Raw genomic sequence first — 26788 nt, 5'->3', positions numbered from 1 at the left:
AAATGGATGCATATTAAAGATATGCGTTGTTAAGACATACGTCCGTAAGATATCTGTGTCATCGAGGTAGGCAGAATCATAAGCGTTCTCTAAAATGTTCCAAAGGTCAGCAGTATAGTATATGGTAATTTTGCCCTTCTTGACACAGAGTCTTGAAGAAGTAGTTAGTTGCGTGGATGAACCTCAGCAAAGTAAAGCTTGCCTGGATCCAAAATTCAGCCCCATTTACTAAGTTCAAGTTATTATAGAGCCTGATTCTTCAACATTATGCCACAACCCCTACATACTTGGTATTACCACAGTGTTCACTGACAAAGCAAAACAATTTCGTGGTAATTTGAGACACTGAACTTCGTCTCAGTTCTTACATTGAATCAGTTATTCACTCATTGTGTTTGAATCAGTGGGGCGGCTAAAACAATATCTCCTTTTGTTGATCAGACCCCTCATAAAGGAATTTTTGAAGCCCTGACCAGCGCTAGTTGTGATCATGTAATTGGGAGGGTATGAAATTTGAGACTCGGCATCTTCAGTTAGCGCAGAATGCTGCAAAACGTCTTGCTTGACAGCATTTCCAATGGCCGTTGGACATTGCACGGGCTCCCGACTCGCATACTAATATGTACTTTGCCTGGTTTACAAATATCCTTGGGAGCTGTTCCGTCATTTTTTCGGAAAAAATTAAATAACCTTGTACATCGACGTTCATACACTCTGCTATCATAAATGTCACCTGCGGCTTTCCTACGCTCACATCTGGAGTGGAAGAGGTTTTCATTGCTGGGGACACACCTCTGGAATTCTTTGCGCTGGACGTAAATGCGAAACCAACACTCCTTAGCTTTAAAGGCAGTGTACAAATCTTTTTGTTCCAAAAGTAGCCCAAAGGCAGTCAGCTGACTTGTCCCATTCCGCCTTTGGAATAGTGCTGTAATTTCCCCATTATTTGTTTTATTTCATGTTTGGCTAAATGATATATAGAGACAAATAAGTTTGTGGTGTGAGCTGTATACATTAATAAAATAAACATCCTTTTTCTGGCACTTGGCACAGAAGCTGGCACGGGGCTTTGGGTCTGCATGCAGAAGGACACATGACTACTCTTGGGCAGACTCCCCTCCATAGTGTTCCAGACTGCAAAATCCAGACTGGGCCAGGTTTTCCCTGCAATGGTGCAGGCATTTTTTATGTTCCTTAAGCAGGAAGATCATGTGTGCAAGCTTCTTATCTCCTGGGTTGCGGAAGACCAGGGTCACTCACTCCCAAAAAATAGCAGCCTTAGCAATCACAGAGCAAGCTTCTAGGCCTAGTGTGAATTCTTCTTTTCTGGATGAGGTCGCTTTAGAAATCTATAATTTGTAGAGCCGGTCTGTGCCTTATCAGATACTTCAGCAGTAACGCTGAGTGACTGTTTGAATGGCTCTTCAAATGCTGCTTTAGAGTTCCCCCCGTTTATGTACGATTTTCTCCCTCTCTTCTAAAATATGTGGTTCCTCGTATCTTTCTTGGTAGTTGAGAACTGTCTGAGAGATTTGCGGGCCGAAAAAGCTTCATGTGCGATCCTGTGTGGGGTCATTCTGGGAACAGGCTTCAAGGGGCTAGCGCTGTGTCAGTGAAACCTGCATCAAACCACTACACTGTAGGAAGCTGGCAGCACTGAAACTGGATGCCAATGGAGTGAGAAGCCTAGGACAGGAGCTCCCTCCACCTCAAACCACTTGTATACCCAGTCTGACTCCCCTCACGACATTATAGAGCAGCTGCAATTCATGAACATTCCTACCGCTTGCTGATGTTAGAAGTCCAGTTCAAAGCTGAAAGATGGGTCAATATCCAAAGGTGGATCAACATAGGAAAATCTCCAAAATTCTAAAGCATATCATACAATGTAAGACAAATTGGCATTTTTAGCGAAGCCGTATCTCAGAAATCCATGACATTGCCCAAAGAAGAGAGACAAAAACCTGAGGATCCCAAAAGCTTATCCTAGAAATGTAGGGTACACAGGTGGCAAGATCCCTGGCAGGGCCCATATGGAGCCTAATCGAAGACACTCTGAATGTGCCTTTCTTTGGTCGGATGACTTATTATTTGGTACTTTGTAAGAGAGCTTCAAAACGTATTGTTCCAGCCACGCTTCTAATTACATTACAAAATGCATATAGGAACCGTCAATTCATTGATGAATAGGTTTCAATAATGTGTCATTGTTAGTCGCAATAGGAGGTACAATACACAGATTTAAAAAGTTTTGCTAGTGTAGTGTTTCTTCTTGTCATTTATTGAAGTATTTCAGTTCAGTAAATGTATTGCATAGGCCGACAGGCAGCCAACACGTTTCAACCCCGAAGGCGCCCACGCCTAGGACTTTCCTAAACCTTATTTAGTGATTGCATGGCCAAGTCGAGGCAGCCCATGCCAGCGGGGATATTTTAGCATGGAGTTAGAGCAAGTGGTAGTCCTGCATGACTATGATAGTTTAATTAATTCTGCATAGTATTACATTTCCTACTTCATGTCCATCATATCAAAACTCCTGTGTGTGGCCGTTACACAACTTGTTCAATATTAGCATGAGATCATCAATTGTTTTGCACGACTATGACATCATTCTCACCACACATGAACATTACAGCCCACAGGTTGGAGCAAATTGTTTCTAGCTTGACTGCCCTGTTTTCCAGCAGTGATGTCAGCCTGAAAAATGTTTGTGGATGATTTTGAAATGTGTTGATTGGTTTCTGCATTATCATAAAACCACATGTCCGAGAAGTGTCTGACAAGTGGGGCACATAAACAGAGCTGAGTCCCCATTTTTAAAATCCTAATCCTTATGTTTTTCACATAGCAATAGTATGACTAACACCAACATTTTCAGACGAAAAGAAACATCATAACTTCATAAACCATAGTCTGATTCCCAAACAATCATGACCGATATTTTGAAAAAAATCTTATGGTCTCCATCCAGTTACCTCTCATGGGACCCACACATGAATGTGGTTAGCTGTAAAGTAGTATTCCATCCACACTAGAGGCCCTTCCTCGTAAGAAGGCAGGCGCTTCAAGAGTCATGCTCAGGCTACCCAGGAGCTCCGGGACTTGTGAATGGTAGCTACGTAATGAGTGGTAGATATTTTGAGGGGCTGGTCTCAAGAAACAACAAAACTATAAAAGAGGTCTCCAGGCCCTCTGGCGATGTGGTTCTCCACAATAATATCTACTAAAAATGATACAATAAGATAAGATTTAAAAAAACACAACATATTTTTTGGCTTGTTTTCAAGTATTAGTCTTATTCTGCTGTTACAACTATTTGTTATAATTAGTAGGAAATTATACCATGTAAAGCACAGTTAGGCAGGAACATTGACATTTTTCAGAAAATCTGTGCCGAATGGCGTTTTGAAAGCACTTCTGGTCAGTAAAAATAGATGAAAACTCAGTAGAACATAAATGCAATTATAAATGGGGTTGTGTGTACACTCTCAAGGCACCTTTGGGGAAGTGTGTGGCATTTTGCTAACAATCATGGATATAACTGAATGGGTGTTACAGGCTATTCTAAACACATTGCCACATAGGTTTAAGTACACTAACACAGTGTATAAAAAGTCATGGTCCTCCTGTCAGTTAGTACTGCACTGACTGTACCTGGCTGCTACCGAAGAAGCCTTAAGATACTTCAGCAATAACGCTGAGTGACTGTTTGAATGGCTCTTCAAATGCTGCTTTAGAGTTCCCCCCGTTTATGTACGTGTTTCTCCCTCTCTTCTAAAATATGTGGTTCCTCGTATCTTTCTTGGTAGTTGAGAACTGTCTGAGAGATTTGCAGGCCGAAAAAGCTTCATGTGCGATCCTGTGTGGGGTCATTCTGGGAACAGGCTTCAAGGGGCTAGCGCTGTGTCAGTGAAACCTGCATCAAACCACAACACTGTAGGAAGTATTGGATGTCTTTTTCCCACCATATTAGGTTTGTTCTGCTGCGCCAGTGGGCGAAAACAGCGTTTTCGTCTGCTGGGCTAGCGGAACACTCACCACAACGTTGACGCAGGCTCTTAATTGAGCCGGCGGCAATGTTGTGGTGCGTCGGGTGCAACAGCACCCGTTGCGCATTTCACTGCCCGTAATTCCTGCAGTGAAATGCACAATGGGGTTGTGTATGGGGGCCCCTGCACTGCTAATGCCAAGAGCATTGGCAGTGCAGGGTCCCTGACACGCCCTTTCCACCAGCCTTTCCGTGGCGGTGCTTACTGCCAATGAAAAGCTGGCAGATGGGGACTCATTATCCTCAGGGCAGCACTGCTTGCAGCGCTGCCCTGGCGGATTACAACTGCTGGGACCGCCAGGCTGCAAGCTGGCTGCAGCCTGGCGGTGTCGGCGGTTGGACCGTGGCAGCTGGCGGTCTTAAGAGCTCCAGCCTCGTAATGAGGCCCATAGGGTCTCATTACGAACCTTGGGGTCACAAGACCGCCAGGTTCCATGGTGGTCGGACCGCCACCAATGCGGCAATCTGAGCACAATATTTTAACCCTGGCGGTCAGGCCGCCAGGGAACTGCCAGCTCCGCCAGGATCAGAGATCCTGACGGTCTGGAGGTGGTGGCGCTTCTAATCCATCAGGGCAGCGGATGCACAGTTTTCTCGTCAATAATTTGACTACTAATGTTTCATTAATATTTTTGATGATGTTATAAAAGTTGTCATGAGTGCTGTTCTATCTAGGGTAATTAGTAATGCAAGGTGAGGGTGCAAGTTATAGTTACCTTAGGGTGGGAGCTATAGGTACTTGAAATAACTCTAACTGCTGAATTTCTATGGTTTTGTGTGAGTAAATTCGGAACCTAACTATAATGTCCCTGTAATCCTTTTTTATTTTTTTTATTTCTATGTTTTTTTAAATGTAAAGTAGCTTTAATTACTATAAATTAATCCAACCACCGCCACGTAAGGCCTATGGCTGTGTGCAACGGAGTTTGGCAGTCTTGTGGCCAACCCCTGTAACTCCAAAAATCAGAAGAGGTACTACCCAAAAGGGGAAAAAAAAATAAATAAATAAAAAAAAAAATATATATATATATATATATATATATATATATATGCACAATTAATTCCCTTTTGTACACTTATATATACAGGGGCACAGTTATCCTGCTGAGAGAATAATTGTAATTGTAACAGTATTTCTATAGCGCTTACTACCCCTGACGAGGCGTCAAAGCGTTTTTCGGCGAGTAGCACGTTACTCCGGAACCCAAACGGAATTAGTGGTGGATTAGTATAGGGAAATATGAGTAAAGTTTTAGTAGTATTATGAGTTAATTTGAGCCGCAAATATGTGAGTTTGTTAGTTGGATTGACTGGAGTAATGGAGGGGTGGAGGAGGGAAGAATCAAGAAGTGTTAATTGGAAGTTTATAGTAATAGGATAATAAACATTTGATCAGTGTGATATAAAATGATAGCAGGGATTCATAAGTATCTAATATAACAACTTAGCTAGGAGCTATGCAATGACCTATGAACATGTTAAGCATAGAATAACATACACATATATATGTATATATCCACACACACAAACACATACATACACATACACACATATATGTACATACATATACATATGTAAACTGTGAGTAAATATACATTAGTTAAACAGGTTTAAAGAGTATGTGTGTAGTTTATTGTTATGACATAGTAGCAATACGTATTTTCGAAAGAACTATATATATCTAGAATATACACATAATCAGATAAAAATTATTTATCAACACAGGCATATAATAAATAAATCAACATACTATCAATTCAACCACTGTATACCCATATGCAGAGCCACAGATAAAGCCATTAACTTCCAGCTTATATATGTAAAATGATCTCTGCATTTATCACCTACAACTCAATAAAATATGTTTTTGCTGACTTCACTATTATATCTATGTATTAATTGTATTTATAAACATCATCATACATTCATAGAAATATATAATAATTGCAAAAAACTTTAAAAGCCAGTTATTTCCGTTTCCAATTACAAAACAGTAAAATAACTTTTTATCAATAAAACATTTATTGTCGACGCGGCGTTTCGGTGGTCTTTAGGATGCTACAACCCACCTTCTTCAGGACACAGAACATCAACAGAATATACACAACGTAAACAATAACTGAAAAGAATACAGAAAAACAATATTTACAATCTCATTTATATAAAGTTTTTTTCAACATTGGCTATACGCCCATTTCAGTGCACATCCCTTCTCTCCCAGGTAACTTTCCCCCTAGCTGAACCAACTTTTTTTAAAGAATATTTCTATTATACCAATTGCAGAAGTCCCTGTATTTCTAATAACATCCGACATTCCAATATATTACACAACAATCAATTATGTGTAACCGGGCCCTATTGCCTGATTTCCTACACACCTTATTGCTTCAGACATCTCTTCATTTTGTTCCCTTCTTATATAATGATTACATTAAATGTCAATTCTGGCTCCTTAATGCATCTCCTGTGCCTGTAGATTACATTAATGCATCCTTCGATATCTTCGATTAGTGAAGAACTTTCTGTGCCAAATAAGTAGAAGGACACAGTCTACATGATTCATTATTACTGAGACTACCAATATTTAATTTCTTAAATATTGTAACTTAATTTTCATGTACTTCTCTATATTACAGACCCTCAATTTTGTGCACCTCCCTTTTCTTTTAAAATCCCATATCTACCATTCAAATTTTCCCATAGCAGTATTACCACACCCTGTAAGAAGGGTTTTATTCAACCCTCTATTGCATTAAATACCAGAGGAAGAAACTTACACCTGGAATGTGGGGATATTCCCTATTATCACCTCCCAGGACAACCACCCCCTAGGGCAAAAATGTTTTTATATGTGGGAGAGGCCCGATGGCTTCCCCCACAGCCTCTGGGACCACCGCCTCCCCGGGGCTGCAATAAATTATGAGCAGGGGCCACCACCCCCGGGGCACACACTCAGTAATGTAAGGGGGGTCCGTTTCAGACACCCGTTAGCCCCAGGGACCACCATTTCTCCGGGGCTATGCATATGTTGGAAGGGGGCTGCATAGCCCCCTCATGGAGCCACTGATGGCCCTGCGGACCACCACCCACCAGGGCCATCTCCTGCTATGTCCCGGTGTGCCCACCCCCGGGACATAGCTGTTTGCTGAGACTTGTCTGCAGCTCTGCAGCTGCAGCCAAGCCACAGCAAACGCTTCCGTTTTTGACAGCAGGGCCTGTAAAGCAGGTCCCGCTGTCAAAAACCAAAGCTATCATCTCTGTCCCCTGCACGCATGCAGGGAACAGAGATGAAATGCTTCAGCAAGCAGGGAGCTGCTCTTAAAGCAGCTCCATGGTTGCTGAAGCAATGGGACGGCGGGGGAGGCCTTGAGGCTCCCCCTGCCATCTCAGATAATGGCTTGTTTTGAAATAAAACAATTTAAAAAATAAAAATACATAAAGGGGCCGCATGGGCCCTTGAGGGCTCCACCGCAGTCCCAGATAGCTCCTAAAGGGTTTTAAAAAAAACAGGCTGGAAAATAAAAAAAGAATAGCTCAGCATGAAGGTCAAGGACTTTCACACTGAGCACTAAGGGTTCGAGTCTCTTTTTTTTAAAAAAATTACAAATTTTAAAATAAAAAATAGAAGGTGATTTTATTTTTTTGAATAAAAAATACATTTGAATTTTTTAATTAAACTAAAATGTCATTCTAAGTATATCATACATCAAAGCCTAAAAAAAGTCTCTCTCTCACCCTCTCTTTCTCTCTTTCCCTCTCTTTCAATATCTTTCTGCCACTCCTACTCCCACTGAAACACTCACGCACCCACTCACAGACCCACTCAGACTCACACACCGACTTATATACCCACTGACACCCTCATGCACCCACTCACAGACCCACACAGACACTGATGCACCCATTAAGACACTGATGCACCCACTTCAAGTGCTGGTGTAGTACAGGCTTCAGTCATGGCCTTAGGGTGGTCACCAATAAAACATTTGGATTTGTAAGTGTGCATTATTTTCATTACTGATATGCGTTGGAGAAGAAATCGGTACGTGACTGTGTCTGGGTACTAGTAATGCTCCCTACCCATATCTTGGCCTACCTCTAGTGTATTCAATTCCTCCCATGGATTCCTCGCAAGGTAGAGTCGATGCTCTGTGCATCAGGCCTTCCTCTGCCTGCACTTCTCAGTTTTGAGCATCTCATTAAGAATGTGTTCTGGGTTCTTCTTTTTCAGGTCCAGGAGGATCTACGGCACCTAAAGAAGAGGCTTACCCACATCAGCATCCAGGACGATGGTGGGGCTGTGGACATCCAGGCCCTAGAAACAGCCATTCACCGTACAGAACTGGGACTCAGAGTACGCAGCATAGAATCTATTTTGCCAACCATTATTTTGTAACTTAAGGGTCCTCATAAAGTCAGATCCCTCCAGTGTCATAGGCCAGTCCAGCAGCACCCATGATGAGCAATTCATGTGCACACGTTAAACACTTTTTATACCTTGCCTGTTTCACTGCAAAAATTGGACTGTTATCGTGTTGAGATGCAATGAATTTTCTGTGTGCCCTGCTTGGTGTTTACTCGTTCCACACTCATGGTAATTGATGCTGTAGATATTTGTTTTGCTTTAATTGTGGCTTAGACATAAAGGTCCATCAGAACCGACATGACTCCTTCCCAGGTTGCCAGCCCATCCTACCAAATGAACCATAATGGTAAAATGTACACATGAAGTCCACCACATTGTCTTTCCTATAGCCAAACCTCCAGAGAATGGTCTTATAGCTTGCTACCTTTGCATCATCATAGCTTTGCGGTAAACCATCAACGATGATGTAGATCCCATACTATGTCCCACCTTCTACAGGAACCCTTGACACCCTGCCTTTTCTCCCTTCCCTTCACAAAGGAGCAGTGGGCTTGGGGATTCCTTCCTGGCACCAGCAGAGTCACGGTCTAGCATGCTGGACTCGCCCCATCAAGCTTACTGCAGAAGGCGCCAAGAACATCAACCAATATGCATTAAGTTCATTATTTTTGTGATGCTCTCACTGACTTCAGTAGCGAAGGCTGGAAATGGCACTTCACTCTTGCATACACAGGTTAGCATAGCATGCACACAGCACTAGCTAATGCTTTTAGTAAATGTGGGCCATAAACCGTTTAGTTTCCTGGTGGAGAGTGCATATTTGAGTTAATGGTTTTATGATGAATGCTAGTTTGTGCTTTTCCCTTCCTTCCACAGAAGCACACCGAAGAGTATCTGCAGACGTTAAATAGCCGTATCTTAACGATTGCTTCTGCAGAGGCCAAGGAAAAGAATTATCATCAGCCTTCGAAATGGTGAGTAAACCCACCCTCTCCCTTCTCGCTGTTGTTTATTCGTAGTGGCTCCTTTGTGCTATCATCAGAATCTGGCATCTATGATACTTGATTCTTTTTATAAATGAGACACCGACCACAGTCCACAGATCGCCGCCCAGAGTCCAGCTGCTCGAAGCAGGTAATGAGCAGGTCTGCTACTGTCTGGTCACCTGTCTTTATCCAGAGCCAATGTCTGTCTCCTCCCACCAGTCACAGAGGCAGACTCGAGACAACCACTGTAGATGAGAGACCAATCCCTTATGCCCCAAAACCACAATCACAGCCTACTGTAACTAGCAGTAGACATGCCAGGCCACACCTGGTATGTGATCAACTCATCTTAGTTTTGTGTTAAAATTAACCAACTCTGCCCCTGCCTGACCAGCCTTTCTGAAGTGCTGACCTGTCGAGAATTCTCACACTTTCCCAGTGAGCCTGTGTATCTCCCATGTAGAGAAACTTCAACTAGAGCTACGTCCAGTCAGAATGGTAGTGTGCCTATACAGCTACCTTTACACAACGTGATCGTGGCAACTGAACCCCACGCATATTTTCACTGGCTACCAATCTCCTGGAGGACGGTCTGTGACAAAGTCTCCAAACACCAAAAAAGGAATTCCTAATAGGTCCTATGTCGCACCCCATGCTCCATGACAGCCTTATTTGTACACTTGATGCCCTTTCTGCAATCAGAAAGAAAATGACCCATCTTGAGAGCAGGTGGCGATGATTGATGAGCCCTCCATAGCCACATGCCCCTCGGCAGAATCACTGAAACTCTCTCTTCTAGGTAGGCCTCCAATATTAAGATCACCCCATCCATCTTCAGCCATGCTTCTTAAGCCTCTATTGGTAGGTAGGCGGCAACTCAAATTCTGTAACATATTGAGATAGTAATGGCCTTTGCGGACTGCTAGGCCCCTGATGGCTGCTCATTTTCTTCCCATTGACACAATGTGTCTTGAAGACTAATCTGTAGCTGACCGCTTAAGAGATTCTACAAGTTGAGTGGAGAAAATTAAGTAATGTGTTCATTTCAGAGCTTCTACCTGAAGCTGCGAGATGCAGCTAGTACAGCGTGTGCCTTGATCTCGGCCTGTCCTAGGACTTGTCAGGCCCTGGGCAAAAGTGAAGATGCGAGGCCCCTCTTAATTTGCATGCAGTGTGGCATCACAGAAAGGGACATCACATGGATATTAATGTTCTGTGGCATTGCGGAAGTGACCTAGTGTGGATATTAGTAACATGGATAAAAAGATAGATACCCAAATGAAATAAGTCTGTGTATGTTAAAGCTGCAGTAAGTATATTAGAGTAGTCACGCTGGGTGGAAAAGCTAGCTGCAAGTCTCACAAAGAAAAAATAAATGTCTTTACTCCTTGCTAACTGTTTCTAAGTTAGTAAACTGTAAAAATGCCAATCCATTGAGGAAAATAAATTAAATGGCAATGATATCCTGCGACCCGGATGGAGTGTTTTCTGGATCTGTTGGGAACCTACTGAGTGCTAAGGCCCGTGGATAAAACTGAAAAGGTTGAAAGGGTTGAATTCCGTGTCCTCACACACAAATACCATTATCTTTACTTAAACCTCTACTTGTGTTGTGCGCCTCTTTAACATCGCTCTTCCCAATCCCGTCACAGACCGGTAAAAATAACTTAAAACACGCATCCGCTGTAACATGTAGTAATAAAAAAGGGCATTCTTAAAAATACTGGAAATGCCATTCAAAAAAAACAAACCATGTATTTTTTTTAAAGTTATTTTGTCGCAAAAAGGGATGGATTTAGCATAAGATTCGAAAAATTCTGATTCTCCTGACAAATGATTTATGTGTTTTTGTGGTTATTTATTGCACTCACCAGACCCAAAGGCCGTCAGAGTGCTTTACAGTGAAGTGAGGAAAATATAAGAGCCAATGTAAGTCAAGAGAGAGGTTAACTCCAGAAGAATGATAAAAATAAATGTATTACAAATCAGCAATAAACCAATTTACAAAATACATATGTAAAGTATGTACAAAAAGGAAAAATAGCATTAATCCATTATTTTAAAAAAAAAGTGAGGTGGAGTGGACAAAGGAAAGTAAAGTAGAACTAGCAGAAACACGGAAGGACATAAGGGTAAATTGGAGTAGAGAAATCTGTTAAAAAAGGAAGTGTTAAAATTCAGATTTGAAATAAAGGATGGGCTAATTAGTGCAGACGAGGGCACAATTCAAGGTTTTGGGGAGCGCAGTTTTTTAATAAAGGGGTCTAGGTGGTCTGCTGTGTTCAGTCCTATGAACGCAGGAATGAGGTCGTTCAGGTTAGGGGTACCCACTGTAGGTCCAGTTGGACAGGCCAATGCTAGATTTTCAGGCCTGCTGCTGATGATGTAAATTAACTTCATTTAGATTCCGGATGTGGTAATGTATGTTAAGTGGATATTCTGCAAATATGGCAAAGGCCTAGCCTTCTTGGACCTGTGGTGGACACCTCCGGGATGGATGGTTTGATGGTTTTGTTTTAGAAATGGATTTAATTAACTCAGTCTGAGCGATTTCCTTGACACTGTACAAGGTATCAGCAGATTTTCTAAAGTAAAGTTCGAAGTTAAGGGTCTTAGAGTCACCAAAAAGAGCAACCTCTTATATTCAGGTCTGAGTCAGCAACATAAAATGAGAAAGGAGGATTGGACATCCGCCTGAGATCCTCCTAAGAATATCAAAGTCCGTTTGAATGTATTTTTGGCACAATCAAGCTGACATTTAATTTTGTTGACCTTGGCTGTGAAAATACTTTTGGTAGATTTTACTGGTCATATTATAATGCGAGCTGCATGGTTTTGGCCACACATTTCTCTGTCTCTCTTTAGGACTGGAAGTTGATTTTTTTTTTTTTTGTCTTTAGTCATTTCTCATTGAGTGGCAAAATCATTAACACATATGGCCTGATTACAACTTTGGAGGAGGTGTTAATCCGTCCCAAATGTGACGGATATACCACCAGCCGTATTACGAGTTCCATAGGATATAATGGACTCGTAATACGGCTGGTGTTATATCCGTCACTTTACCGTCACTTTTGGGACGGATTAACACCTCCTCCAAAGTTGTAATCAGGCCGATAGTTTCTTATAATAAAAGGTAGGAGCGCTAACTTCCTGGACTATAGAGATAGGAAGTAAGTTGTTCGGGACACAAGATGCAAAGTTTAACTGGTTGATGGGTTTGATATCTTTGGTCCAGGTTTTTATATAGGCCCATTCTGGATGTCTTGATGAAAAAAGGGTGAAATAAATTTAAGAATGAGCGATCCATCCAGTCCTGAGGGATGGGGTGGGGTTATCAACAGCCATAGTGCCCTCTTTTGTAACTACAGGATCACATGTAGCTCCTTGACCTTGCTTTTTCACATGTTTCAGTACTGCATAATGTTGTTTTTGGGAAGGAAAACTGAAGCATTGTGAGACAGTCGAGTTGGTTAGGTCATATTAGTGGAGGTTGACATCTCTCCGAAGAGTACTGCCTGAAGAGGCTAATAGCTGGGCAGAGATGTTCCATATGTTGTTCAACAAATGTATGGTTATCAGGGCCGGCATTAGCACTGATGGTGCTCGGTGTAACAATCTTCCCCCATGACCTCCTCCTCGGATTCCCTCACTTCCACCCAGCAAAGTGCCCCTCGCCTCTCCATAGCCCCTCTCTCACATAAATTTCATTTATTTTAAAGTTTAAAGACTAGTCTTACTGATCCACTCAGCTATTTACATAAAATACAGATCTGTTCTTTCCATCAGGCATATTAACCCTCCTCACTACCTTATGGTTAGTCAAAACTGCCACTGGACAAAATATCTCTCTCTCTAGGAGGAGCGTTAATCACAAGAGTTATATGGACAATTTCATTACTGCCTGAAAGCTGGACCCACAATGAGCTCTGCAGCAGATGCTTTTCAATCGTTAGTTATTGCTCAGCGCAGCGCCCCCTCTGAGGTCATTGACCCCCTCCAGCTCAGCGCCCAGTGCGGCGCACCGGTTGCACTGCCCTAAAGCCAGCCCTAATGATTATTACCAGACTGGTGGTAGATGGGTGTTTCCTAGTAGGAGTGGCATTAGTAGGGTCATGATCGAGCACACCACTTGGAAAATGATGCAGTTTGGAAACTGTGGTCATTATATGTATATTTCCAGCACCACCCAGTATTACCTTCCCGCTCAAGTGGAATGATAGAACATTCAGGAGGTAGAGAAAGGTCCCTGATGCTCTGCGGGTAGTTATTAGGCCAAGTTTTGGTAAACAATAGCATGTCAAGATCAAGGGTGTTAATGGTGTCAACATCTCTATGTGGTGTTTACCTGCAGGTCTGCAGTTATGCTAAAAGCAAAGTAGAGACAAGCTTGACAACTTACCAAGGGGGCAGACATGAGAGGCATTTCAGTGTGATTCCCAGTTTCCATCTTTCTCACAGACCGCCGACAGGTGAGGGTAGAGAGTATATACCTTAAAGCAACAGGATGGAAGAGAATGAGAAGGGAAATCAAATTACCCTTGAGCCACAAGGAGGAAATCTGAGGTAGTTAGAGGGACTAGAGGTGGAATGTGGAAGGTTGGAGGAAGGAGTGAGAGCGGTTAGTGATGGAGGAAAACGTAATTTGACTTATTAAAGAGGGCTGTACGATTCCCGATGGAGAGATATGTTGGTGGTGTATGGAGGCCATGCTCCTTGTTGTCTGTACAGATGGAGGAAGGGAGGCCCTACTGAGGTGAGCTCAGCAGATACCAGTTTACTCAGTGGGGAGAGGAGTGACGTGATGAGGAAGTATGAATGGAAGGGATGCGGGGTATAATTTCTGCTAGGGAAAGGAGAATGGAGATAGAATAGAGCAGGGGGTGCGAGAAAGGTTAAGAGTCGAGTATAAGCATTGAGTTGAGGAGAAATGGGAAACGGGATGGGTAAAGGTGAGGTTACTGCGTGGAATAGGACAGGAAAATTGCCCTAAAAGCACTAAAATAACCAGGATGGCGAGTGGGAATAGTACCCACCAACAGCTCGGAGTTCCCAAAACAGGAATGGCGGGTGGGGAAAGATTGTTGGATGAACGTAGGGTTACTAAAGGCGTGGGAATCTCGCAGTATAAAATTGTGAAAATATTTTGAAAATGAAATATGTTAAAAATTAATAATGTTGAATTGTTCCCATTGATGATATTACGTCGATATTTTGAAATTACAGCATTATGTTTCGATGTGGCTAAGTAGAATCCAGAAGGAAAGATAAGTTCCATTCCCAAGTGATGGAAGGCGTCATGGGTATATTTATTCCAATTTACATATTCTGTGAATGCCCGCAGGTCTTGCTGCCTGGACAGACAAGGCTGTAATTATGAGGAGAGGAATGTGCCTGATTCCTAGTTCTTCTGCAAGTAGTCTGCAGTGTGGAGATACAATGGATCTGTATAAATTATTATTGCTAACAAAGGAACTGAATAAGAACAGATTTGCCGAGTGTGTTGCCAGAAGCGGGGTATGTTCATGGGCCCTGCAGCCCTGGTTCCTGTGTAAATGTTTGGTAATGAGGCTGTGTTTTCCACTGTTTCGCAGGGTGCCTCAGATGGATGCCGCCGCTTGTGCCCACAAGCCGTTTCTTCACCCACAGATGCCAAATAATCGACCGCCAGCTGTTCCTTCGTCGAGCAGACCCATCCGTGTCTCCGCAGGTGTACAGGTCTGCCACTGAAATGCGTGCTGTATCTGGATTCTGTACACTGGGGCTGTCAGAGAAGTCGGAGGGGGAGTGGGGGAGCAACATTCACAGAAGGTCTGAACAAAAGAGGTTGCAGCGGGCATGGGGCACCTTGGCACCTGGCGACACAATCTAATGGAAGAGTCAGGGCACTAGGCACTTGTGAATAGGTGCATAGAGGGCTTGACTACCTGGCACGCGGGAGAGGTGGCAGGATAGACCCAAAGATCATAGATTCTACATGTGGAAAAAAGGGGTGTTCTGGGCATTTAGAGACTTGGTACTAGGCAGGGACAAAAAATTATGTAGGGTGCCAGGGCCCTAGGCACTAGCTGCATTGATAACTTGGGCCCAGTTGTGGGCAAGAGGGGGCATAATAGACCCTGACAGCCTAGGCTTCACATGGGGAGAGGAGCGGGCAGGATGAGCTTGGGCACCGTTTGTAGTCAGAAGAGGGCGCAATGAGCAGTGAATATCTGAGCATAACTCAGTGACAACAGGATATTGATTCTTTGGGCACCAGGCAATGAAAAGAGTGGCACAGAAGGTTGTGACACTCACTGCCCATGGAAAAATATGAGCATGAAGGTACGAGAGTGTTCCGACCAGCTGCACAAAATTGAGCTTTTCAATTCCCATTACTATGGCTGTTCCCTGTTGCTCCTGAGATAAGACGACATTTTACTCCGTGAAGAAGGGGGCTGTACGATTCTCTATGGAGAGATATTTTGGTGGTGTGTGGAGTCATTGATCCTTGTTGTCTGTACAGGTGGAGGACGAGAGGAGGTCAGAAGATACAACTTAACTCGGTCGTCAAGGCGAGGAGAGGAATGCAGGGATGAGGAGGTATCAGTGGAAGGAGTGTGGGGGGTATGATTCTGCTAGGGTGAGGGGTCTAGAGATGGCGGAATAGAGCAGGGGTGGGAGAAAGGATGAGATTGAGTGAGGGGAAATGGGAAAGAGAGGGCTGGGCAAAGGTTCGGTTACTGTGTGGAGTAAGCCAGGAAAATGTTCCTAGACTCCGCAGGTCATACAACAAGGTTGGTTTAATAATTTCGGATTCCCTTGGGTTGCGCCTGTCACTCTCCAGGCATGTATTATGGCTGATCATATAATGGTTGCTGGTTGCTCCTCTGCTGTTCCTCAGTTGACCCCTCAGAGTAGTATATACTAGGACTGGCTATAGAATTCTTATTTCTCTACCACTCCAGCATTGGGATGTCCAGGAATATGCTAATGTCGGGTTCATAATGCCCATTCCTTTTTAGTTGAACTGTTGGGATCATACCCTAGGGCTGGCTGTATAATGTTCCCTCCTACGAGCTGATTGTATGCTACTCATCCTTATGGGTTGCGCCTTTGTTGCACCTGGAAGGACCCTGAAGACCCCACACTATGGCTGCTAGCATAATGCCTATTCCAATAGGCTGCTCCCTGCTGTACCTGAATGGACTCCCCATAGTATATACCTTGGGAAGTTGAAGGTGCTCCTTAGGCATAGACTAGCACTGGTCATATAAGGGTTGCTCCTCAGCACAAGTGCCAGGGCTGGTTGTGTAAAGCTTAATTCCTGGGGGCTGCACCGTGTCGCTCCTCAAGCACAGCGCAGCTGGCTTATGATGCCTCTTCCTAAGACATGTAGTATGTATAACGGTTGCTCCTCTGTAGCAGCATGGTGTCCCTCTCAGACCAGTACTGCGGCCTCTTGTATAATGCCCACTGTCAGCGGTTGCCCCTTGACGTCCCTGAGAAGACTTATCAGAGCATATACCATAGCTGATGGCATGTTGCCCATTCCTTTTGGCTACTTTTCTTCTGCTCCTGTGTGGACTCCACATGCTGTATTGCACCTCCATTGTGTAGCGCCTTTCACCTCTGGGCACTTTCCTGTTCCCTATAGCCAATATGTTAACTGTATGATGCAGATGTTAAAGACCACTTCATATTGGTGGTAAGTGTTCAAATTTGTACTACAGTGCAAAGGTTAAACTCCAGTCCATGGTACAGTGTAGCATACAACCATACAGTGTAACAGACATGACAAAATGCTGCTTGTTGGCTTATTCGGTGTGATTTTCTCTCAATGCATGTTTTAACCCCTCGTATTCCCTTAGTTTAGAACTGCTACATATGACAAAGCAGCATGGCATGAACCATATATGCAGATGAACAGAGACTAATGTGCTATTTGTTATCATTGTTGGGCATGGGGAGGGGCATCATGACCCACTTGATGTTCCGCCCCTGTGAGTCCTGGCCCATCCCCAACACTCAAATAAGGCAATCAAGGCCAGATTGGCTATACCCAGCGTTGGGCATTTCTCCTGGGAGGGTGGAAGGGTAGGGAGACGGTTTTGTTACTGGGTGGGAGGTTGGGGGACAGTTTTGCAGCATTACTGCAATATCTGCCCTCAGTAACAAAATCAGCGGGCCAGCATAATCAACTCAGTACTCACTTTGTTTCCCCCTTCTCTGTGTTTTGAAATATGTTATGGTTTTGAAAGCACCAGCTGCAGAGTTCCTCGTATGTGCAGCAGTTCTTAAGCAACAAGAAAGGTGTCATGATATTTCTGGTGATTAATCTTCTTGCTGGAGAGATATGGGAGTTTTGTCTAGTGGCAGTTTTAACTCATCTAAGGTTTCTCAGGGTGTTTATAAGCCTCCTGCAAAGAATGTGTACCACGCAGATCACAGAACTGTATTTTATGTGCATAGCTCAGAGGGTTACAGCTTTTGTCATAGAGATCCTTTAGCTACTATGCAGTTCATAATTTACAGTCGTAATATAGCACAGTGAGCTATGAACTGCAATCGAAGAGTTGCATGCAAACTGCATGTTACAGGTTAGAAAGTTATGTCTTTTCCCAATTTTTCATCATCTTGATGTTGCTAAAAAGATTTGTTTGAGTAGAAATAAATACTTATTAGTAGTTTTGAATCCCAAGTTTGTGCTTCTCCAGGCAAAGCACTCTTCAAAAATGCCTACCAGTGCGGATGACGTGAATCCCACACCTCGTAGTCCCCTTTGCTTATGTGACATTCTCTATATACAGTGATTTACCCACGTAGTGTGTGTGTGTGTGTGTGTGTGCGGTGTACAGTGCTCCGACTCCCTACACTGATATGAGTGGTGCTATAAAACAAATGAAATGCACATCAGAGGCAGGCTATGGAGAGGTGGGAGGCGCTGTTAGAGGGTGGTGGTGAGGGACTCTTTGAAGCGCCTCATCAAAGATTGTTGTATCCTGGTGCACTCTAAGGTCATCATTTACTATGCTTTAAAAGCTAATACAATTAAATATATAATGAAAAATGTATTGTATAAAGCACCAGTTTTGCAATATTTTCCCAATTTTTGGGGGGGTGAGACCCACCCTCACCCACCCCAAAGCCTTTTTGTAGTGGTCAGGCTCGCTCGCTCGCTGGGCAAATACAGGGGCCAGTCTGACAAAATTCACCAGGGCTGCTTTGGTTTACATCTGGGGTAAAGGAGAAATATTCAAAGAGGAGTGAATTAAACGAGAAAGAAGAACCGAGGGATGCAGGAGAAGGTTGCCAAGAAAAGCTCGGAGTGAAAGGAAAGACAGAGCCGAGAGATGCTTCTCCTAAACTGACAAGACTGCGCCATTATCCTACACTTTGTTCCTTTGTTAGAATTCACTCATGCTGAACAATGGCGGCTGTCTCTGTGAAAAAAGCAAAGCCACGGATTCTGAATGAAATCCTTAAATAAGAGGTGTGGATGGCGATTTAGAGGAATGTTTCTTTTCAAACGTAAAGAGAGCACAGCTGGAAGGAGACGAAGACAGCGGAAGATTAAGAGACATGGACGCACATGTCTGGGGGGACTTGCATGGAGAGGTGTGTAATCGACATTAGGACACATGTGGACAATCCTGGCAAAACAGGGGAGAAACATGGATATGGGAAATGTGCTTACTCAAAGAAATGGAGACTGACTGGGAGAATTATTGTGTGAGAAAAGGGAAAACTAGAGGCGCCCTCTGAAAATAACTGATGGATACCGGATATCTAAGAAGGGGAGGCAAATGGAAAGAAAAGCTGCGGCAAACAAACCGTAAAAAAACAGAGAAAGCAAGCAGCAAAAGAAAAAGTACAACAGAGAAAAAGGAACACTTGAAACATAAAACGTGTCAAACTGAAAGAAAAAGTGCGGGTAAACATAAGAACGAGATACAGCGCAAAAGAAGATAAACCAAGAATGAGAAATAGAAGCTAATTAAAACGTGTAAATACAACATAATAAAAAAGATTAAGTGGGAAATGGTTAAAAAAAAAAAAACTTTAAATCGACCTGATGAAAAATGAAAATTAAATGTTGGAAATAATGCTAAATAGAAAACGCATTTGTCTTGTCAACAGCAAGGGGTGCGAGAAGCAGAGAGCACTATTGGCAAATAGAAGCATTGAGAAATACCGCGTAAACCATCGAAAAATCGAACCAATGAGAGATAATATGCGACTATTTCATAAATTGTTCGTTCTCTGTCTGAGTGTTTACTGGTGATGGTTATAGCGGTTTCTTGTTTGTCCACCCACTGGTGTTAGTTTTTACCAGACTCCAAAGGACGAAAGGATGAGTGTGGACTGCGTGCAGACCGAATTCGAACATAGTTAAGCACAGTTGAGTGCAGTGGATGCTTTCATCTATGGAGCCACCAGATCGGTGAGAAATGCTGAAAAATAAAAAGTTCTGGAAGAAATGGTACAAGAGAAAATGGGCGGGAAAACAAAACAAGCACTGGCAACGCCAATAGGTCTCGCTTATGCGAGAGCTGTTGGGTTTTGTCAATGTCTTTTAGTTTTGTTGTAGAACAGCTTGGCTGCTCTGCAGCATTAATAAAAGTTATTTTTAAAAAAAGCAATACAAGTAAAAAAAATTAAAAAAAGTACTACAATTTGAGTTATACATATTGGGATTCAAATCTGTGTTCTCGAGCTCCTCAATTTACCTGCAATCGAAACTGGGTTCACTACAAGAATTAGAGAATATTCCTCGCATCTAATATGTTTCTAACCAATCTGACTTTTCTAATACGGACTGTTCACAGTACGCACACATACAAAGATTGATGACTAATTCTATGCATCTGGCATGTAGCACTGATTAATTCGGTAAGTAATATAATTCAAAAACATTTTGTTTAAGAGATGGTCTGCTTGACTGTGGAAAACGATTATTTCATAGATCAACTTGTGCTGCACGTTTATTTGTAATGTTCTTAATGTTTAAAATAGAGCACTAATGGCATTGCTACATTCTGTTTGTTTTCGACGTGCCTCGAACATAGTTAATGCAGGTAACTTTCAATTGCACTTCTGTTGGGTTTAATGCATTATACGTAATGGTCATCTTAATATTCACTGGTTTATTGTATCACTTATAATAATCAAAATGAATTGATTTTACGCTCTGAAAGCGGTTGTGGTAAACTCAAATTGCTATTATGCAGTGCTTAATTTGTGCTTGTTGTTTCCGGTGCTGAGCACCGGCACTTATTTGTGAGGGCCGGGGCTTATTCTTATGCCTCAAGCATTTGCTGCGAGCAAAAGACACAAATGTGAAAGACGGAAGAAGGAAAAACTAAAAGGCGTCATAAAGGGAGAAAGTAGAGAGTTGCAGGATGAGCTGAAGGGGCAGGGGTGGCCGTAAATGGATTGAAGAGGCCCGCGATGGCTTCTGGATTACGCTGCCTCAGTATTCAGTGCTGGCAGATTTAATTACAGCAGTCTCGTGTTTAACAGAAGGGATTTGAGCACCAGCACCTCTTAATTTACAAATTAAGCACTGCTCTTATGCCCACCGGGTTATTGATGCTAGGACTAGGGAAGCAGCTAGTTGCTGTGACCGGGTTAGTAACTTATCTATTTAATTGTTTGTATTTAGATGGACAGATCTCGGGCCAATAAAGCACGGCTTGGCTTCAACATTTTTTGAAGGGGCTTATTAGTGAATGGAGAGATATGAAACAGAAGCTGGGTGGTGGGGCGCTGAGATGAAACGGTTGTGGGGGGGAGGAGTTCAGGGCTCGGAGAAGTAACGGACAGGCCTGAAAACACAAGCACTCATATGGAGTGTTTGAAAACAACAACAAAAGTAGCTCCAAAAACTGGAGCAGTGGAAGGACACAAGTACTTGGTCTTTGCTCCAAGGGGATGGACAAACTGAAGAGATGGCACGACGCCCTCATGCCACAATAAATAGAAAAGAAGCAAACGAGAGCAGCCCCAGAGCTAACCAATGGTAAGCTGTGTGCCGACTGTAGCCCACTAAATTGTAAACAAAATGCTTTGAAGAGACGCCGCATGCGCTGTCTATGCGACATCTAAAAACAGCGAGAGATAGAATTATATGTAAGATAAGGAGATACAATGGGAAATGTAGTATTAAAATATAGAACAAGTAAAAAAAAACTGGAATGCAGGAACATGGAAACATAGAAAACCTGCAATAAGGAGAAAAAGCAGTGATAACTTAAGAGCGGAATTGTTATGAGGCCTTTTCTGTGAGATCTGGAGCAGTCAGTAATTACTAGGGAGTTTCCTGGTGGATACTCTCGTTTTACCACTGGTGTCCTAGGGCAATGGATATCTCTGCAGTTTGATTGACAAATTATTCTTTTTGTACCATTGTAAGTTAGTAATGGCGAGCTAACAAGGCTGTTTCCTGATGGTGGAAGAGGATTTGGAATTTAGAAACTGCATGATTACACACATGATGCATATATACATTCACTGAAAAAAAAACAACAAAAGTTAGAGGGATGTTATAGTTAGGTTCTGAGTTTACACGCACACAGTTATAGAATGTGTGATTGGGTATGTGAGTATTTATGTATGTATATATATATATCAAACCAAGGCCCTTTCAGGGTTAGAGTGACGCATAAATTATGCAAAAAACAAAGGAGAACTCTGGAAAGTTCCCAATTTTAGGTGGAGAGCTGCTCTAGTAAGGAGCACCCTGCAACACCAGCGACACTCTAAATTTGCTCACCTCAAATGTCTGCTTATGTAGCAAAGTTTTTAAGCATAGGATTAGCACAGTGCTATCCTCGCCGAGCTAGATAGTGACAAAGTCTTTTGCCATTTGTACAGCAATGTGTCAGGGGTTGCTTTACTCATTCCAGGTTGGCTTGGACGGTATTTGACCAGTCCAAAGCTGTAATACTGTACCTGGAGTGGTAAATGGCTTTTGTCATTTTACAGCTCGGCAAGGATGACACTAAGATTTTGCTGTACAAATGGCAAAAGACTTTGTTACTATCTAGCTCGGCGAGGATAGCACTGTGCTAATCCTTTGCTTAAAAACTTTGCTAGATAAGCAGACATTTGAGGTGAGCAAATTTAGAGTGTCGCTGGTGTTGCAGGGTGCTCCTTACTAGAGCAGCTCTCCACCTAAAATTGGGAACTTTCCAGAGTTCTCCTTTGTTTTTTGCATAATTTATGCGTCACTCTAACCCTGAAAGGGTCTTGGTTTGACTTATACTGGGTGCTCCCTTGTGTCTGAACAAAGCTATACCCCTCTGAAGAGCTCTAATGAGAGTGAAACACGTGTCAGGGGTTGCTTTACTCATTCCAGGTTGGCTTGGATGGTATTTGACCAGTCCAAAGCTGTAATACTGTGCCTGGAGTGGTAAATGGCTTTTGTCATTTTACAGCTCGGCAAGGATGACACTATGTCAATCCTATGCTTAAAGTGCTTAAAGATTTTGCTGTACAAATGGCAAAAGACTTTGGGGGTCATTCCGACCCTGGCGGTAAAAACCGCCAGGGCTGGGGACCGCGGATGCACCGCCAACAGGCTGGCGGTGCATCCTTGGGCATTCTGACCGCGGCGGTACAGCGGCAGTCAGAAACGGGAAACCGGCGGTGTCCCGCCGGTTTCCCGCCGCCCTAGGGAATCCTCCATGGCGGCGCTGCAGGCAGCGCCGCCATGGGGATTCCGACCCCCTTACCGCCAGCCTGGCTCTGGCGGTTTTGACCGCCAGAACCTGGCTGGCGGTAACGGGTGTCGTGGGGCCCCTGGGGGCCCCTGCAGTGCCCCTGCCAATGGCATGGGCACTGCAGGGGCCCCCAACAGGGCCCCACCAAGATTTTCAGTGTCTGCGAAGCAGACACTGAAAATCGCGACGGGTGCAACTGCACCCGTCGCACCCCTTCCACTCCGCTGGCTCCATTCGGAGCCGGCATCCTCATGGAAGGGGGTTATCCGCTGGGCTGGCGGGTGGCCTTCTGGCGGTCGCCCGACAGCCCAGCGGGAAACTCAGAATTACCGCGGCGGTCTTTTGACCGCGCAGCGGTATTCTGACGGCGGGTTTGGCGGGCGGCCTCCGCCGCCCGCCAAAGTCAGAATGACCCCCTTTGTTACTATCTAGCTCGGTGAGGATAGCACTTTGCTAATCCTATGCATAAAAACTTTGCTAGATAAGCAGACATTTGAGTTGAGCAAATTTAGAGTGTCGCTGGTGTTGCAGGGTGCTCCTTACTAGAGCAGCTCTCCACCTAAAATTGGGAACTTTCCAGAGTTCTCCTTTGTTTTTTGCATATATATATATATATTTTTTTTTGTATCTATGGAAGCATCTGTGGATCCATCGGGAATTTAAATGGGGTTTTGTGTGTGCCCCCAAAAATTTGGAGGCAATTTTTTAAACATCGTACCTACTTTTGACACCTTTGTAACACAAATATGGGGTCAGGGAACCTCTACCATGGCTCCTTTATATAAATTGCAGCCTACATTGCAGCCTCAGGGACTGTCTCCCGATAAATAAATTGGCAGCTGCAACTTTTCTCTCAGGTTGTGGCCAGCCAAATAAGGACCTTGCTTTGGTGCATGGATCGGCGGATCGGCTGCTGGTGGATCCGCGTCCCTAGTTATCTGTATTTGTTTACCTGTAATATTTCAAAAACAACTGAATGGATTTACGCCAAATCACAAAAAGGGCACTTTCTGGACCAAGATCTAACTTTCTGCCAAATTTGGTGTAATTCTGTCCAGCGGTTTGGGCTGTAGTTGTGTCTAAAAATCCCTATGGACAGTGCATGGGGGAAAAAGCATTCTGGGACCCTCCTTTTTCACGGCCCTTGCTTGACGAATCACTTCAAAACTTTCAGCACAACCAACAGCTGAAGTGACTGTTGTACTTGTTTTGGAAATTTCGTAAAGATTAAAAGATTTGTCAAACGGCACCAAATTTATTGGCAAAATAAAAAGAAATGCTTTTCATATGGAAGTAGGTCATAACTATAACTAGCTACTGGCTCAACCACCAGTAGGACACACACATATATACATAGATAGGGCAGCTGTAAAGCACACTACAGAAAACCAAAAGGTCCTAGCACTGCATTGTAGACTGATACATCATGACCAGTCCCCTTTCCTGCTACAGGACATGCCAGCTTGGGCTCCAGTTTGGGTTTGTGTTTGTCTTCATTGGTGTTGCTTATAATCAGACCAAAGCGTACTTTTTATGTTAGGTGCGAACGTGCTGCTTTCTGTACATACATCAGTACACGCAACCTCCTTTATGCCAGTAATATTTAATTTGAGAGTACATATTTAAGGTACCTTATTTTAATTGTTTAAAAGTGTTTATTTTGAAACGATTGAAGCCATTTAGCTTTCAGAATTTACAGTGCTTGAGATTCTGAGTGCTCTATTTCAAGCACAATATATGTACAAATTATAAATCTAATTAATTTTGTAATTGTTAATTGGATTGCTAATATTACTTTTGCCTTTGCCTATCATTAGGAATTAGGAATTTGTTTTTTCATTCTAAATTGTAACTCTTTTGAGGCACTAGTAAACGCATGAAGGTTTTAATAATCAAATCACTCGAGGCCAAACTCTACGCTTAATGCTTTCATTGTTGATCCATGGACAGATATTTGCCATTTCATGTGATGTCGTATTACTCCGCAATTCAGGCATTACTCGGGTGTAAGAACCACACTGCATGTTCAAATAGTGCTTTATCTTTTGTTTGTACTCTCCTAGATGGCCAAAAATGTAGATTTTCCTCATAAATTATGAAGGAAAGTCTTAATTTTATTAAAGACACGGAAGCAAGTATTATGCTTTCTAATCTTGCTTTTACTTGTATAGTAGCAGTCAAGAACGTTAAACTACAACTCCCAAGGGGCTTAGCAACCTGCTAGCCAGTGGGGAAAAAACATAATGACAACCATAACCAATAGTAACCCAGATGTATGTATAAGGTCCTGCCTGACTAGGAACAGCCCTCTTTTCTTGTGCGAGATGGCAAAAAGAACCAGTAAACAAAGGTAACATGGACATTACTAAAGAAAAAGCCCAAATCAGATAAAATAATTCCTGGCAAAAGTTCATGAAAAGGAAACTCTTTGAGGGATCCGAGGATACTGGAACAATTCTTCTTGTCGATGTTGAAGAAATAGAGCAGAAAAGGTCGGTGAAAGGTCCATGAAGACTTTAAGTGGAAGTAGATGGTATCGCTGGATCCGCTGTTAGGGAGGGAAAGAAACACCAACTACCAAGTGTTGAGGTGGGATAATACTTGCCTCCATATCTCAAATAAAATGAAGACTTTCCTTCAAAATTTATTAGGAAAATCTTTATTTTATGACAAGACAGGAGGATCCTATTATGCTTGTTTAAAGCATGTTTACTACTACAGAAGCTGCAGTGTGAACAGGTTTGCAATAAAACATCTTGAACACTTTATTTCATTAGACCAGTCAGCTGATCTCAGAATGTCTTCAAGTCTGGAGCCTGCCCAAAAGATTTTAAAGGCTGTGGCACCCCTTGTGAAATGAGCCCCAAAAGCAGATGTATCAATACCTGGTAAGGACATGATCCAGCAAGCCAGAGTGATGGAGGATACAAGAAAGTGGGGTTTGTGAAAAGAAATAAGTAGTTTGGAATGAGAGGACTTCCTGAGATCAAACGTCTGTTCCTCATACACTTTAAGGCATTGTCCAACACAAAGCTTGGGATGATCTGGAAAATAAGGATAACCAGTGGGGGTTTATTGGCCGGAAGACACGTCCTAATGCTTTAACATCTGATAAATGTTTAATAGAAATTAAACATAATAACATGGTAAGTTTTGCAGAAGGCATTTATAAAGAAAGAGCTGTATTGTCAGGTCAATAAATAAACAACTTTAAAACCACATTTACATCCCACAATTTGGTATATTTTGGAAGAGGAGGTTTTGAAAATGTTACTCCTTTTAAAAGACGAGAAACAAGCAGGTGTTTTCCAACTGTTTTTTTCATCAGTGTGGGGATGATTCAAAGGGATTGCCAATCTGTAAAGGTTTATGGTTCTGTAAACGTGCCTCCACTAGCTTCTGCTGCCATAAAATTATCTATATAGATTATATTAGCTGAAAAGGGATTGAGATGTTTTCCCAGACACTAGCTAGACCATAAAGACCAAGCTGACTTGTAAGTGTTTGTGATTCCTGGAGCCCAGGCTTTGTTAATGAATTCTGAAGTTTGTGCGAAAAAAGGGAAAGCTGGGAATAACTGCCATTTTCCAAGCAGAGAGAGTGGGAGAATTGTCGAGGATCAGGTTGTGAGGATGGCCCAAAGGATCTAGAAGAAGATTGGGAAAAGATGGAAGAAAAACTGGGA

The 26788-nt window shown here is 42.9% G+C and overlaps 1 protein-coding gene across 2 annotated transcripts in view; it reads left to right on the top strand.

The window, feature by feature from the left end:
• IQCH (IQ motif containing H) overlaps window positions 1-26788 on the top strand; it is a 613153-nt gene that overhangs the window by 49634 nt on the left and 536731 nt on the right. For both annotated transcript variants that reach the window (XM_069222867.1, XM_069222866.1), the window contains exons 2-4: window positions 8280-8402; window positions 9291-9388; window positions 14995-15118. In XM_069222867.1, coding sequence (XP_069078968.1) covers window positions 8280-8402; window positions 9291-9388; window positions 14995-15118 — 345 coding nt within the window. The remainder of the gene's footprint in view (window positions 1-8279; window positions 8403-9290; window positions 9389-14994; window positions 15119-26788) is intronic.

Source organism: Pleurodeles waltl, chromosome 3_1 (assembly GCF_031143425.1).
Source record: "Pleurodeles waltl isolate 20211129_DDA chromosome 3_1, aPleWal1.hap1.20221129, whole genome shotgun sequence".
NCBI classification, from domain to species: Eukaryota; Metazoa; Chordata; class Amphibia; order Caudata; family Salamandridae; genus Pleurodeles; species Pleurodeles waltl.
Note: the sequence above shows the minus strand (reverse complement) of the source record. Positions and strands in the feature narration are given on the sequence as shown.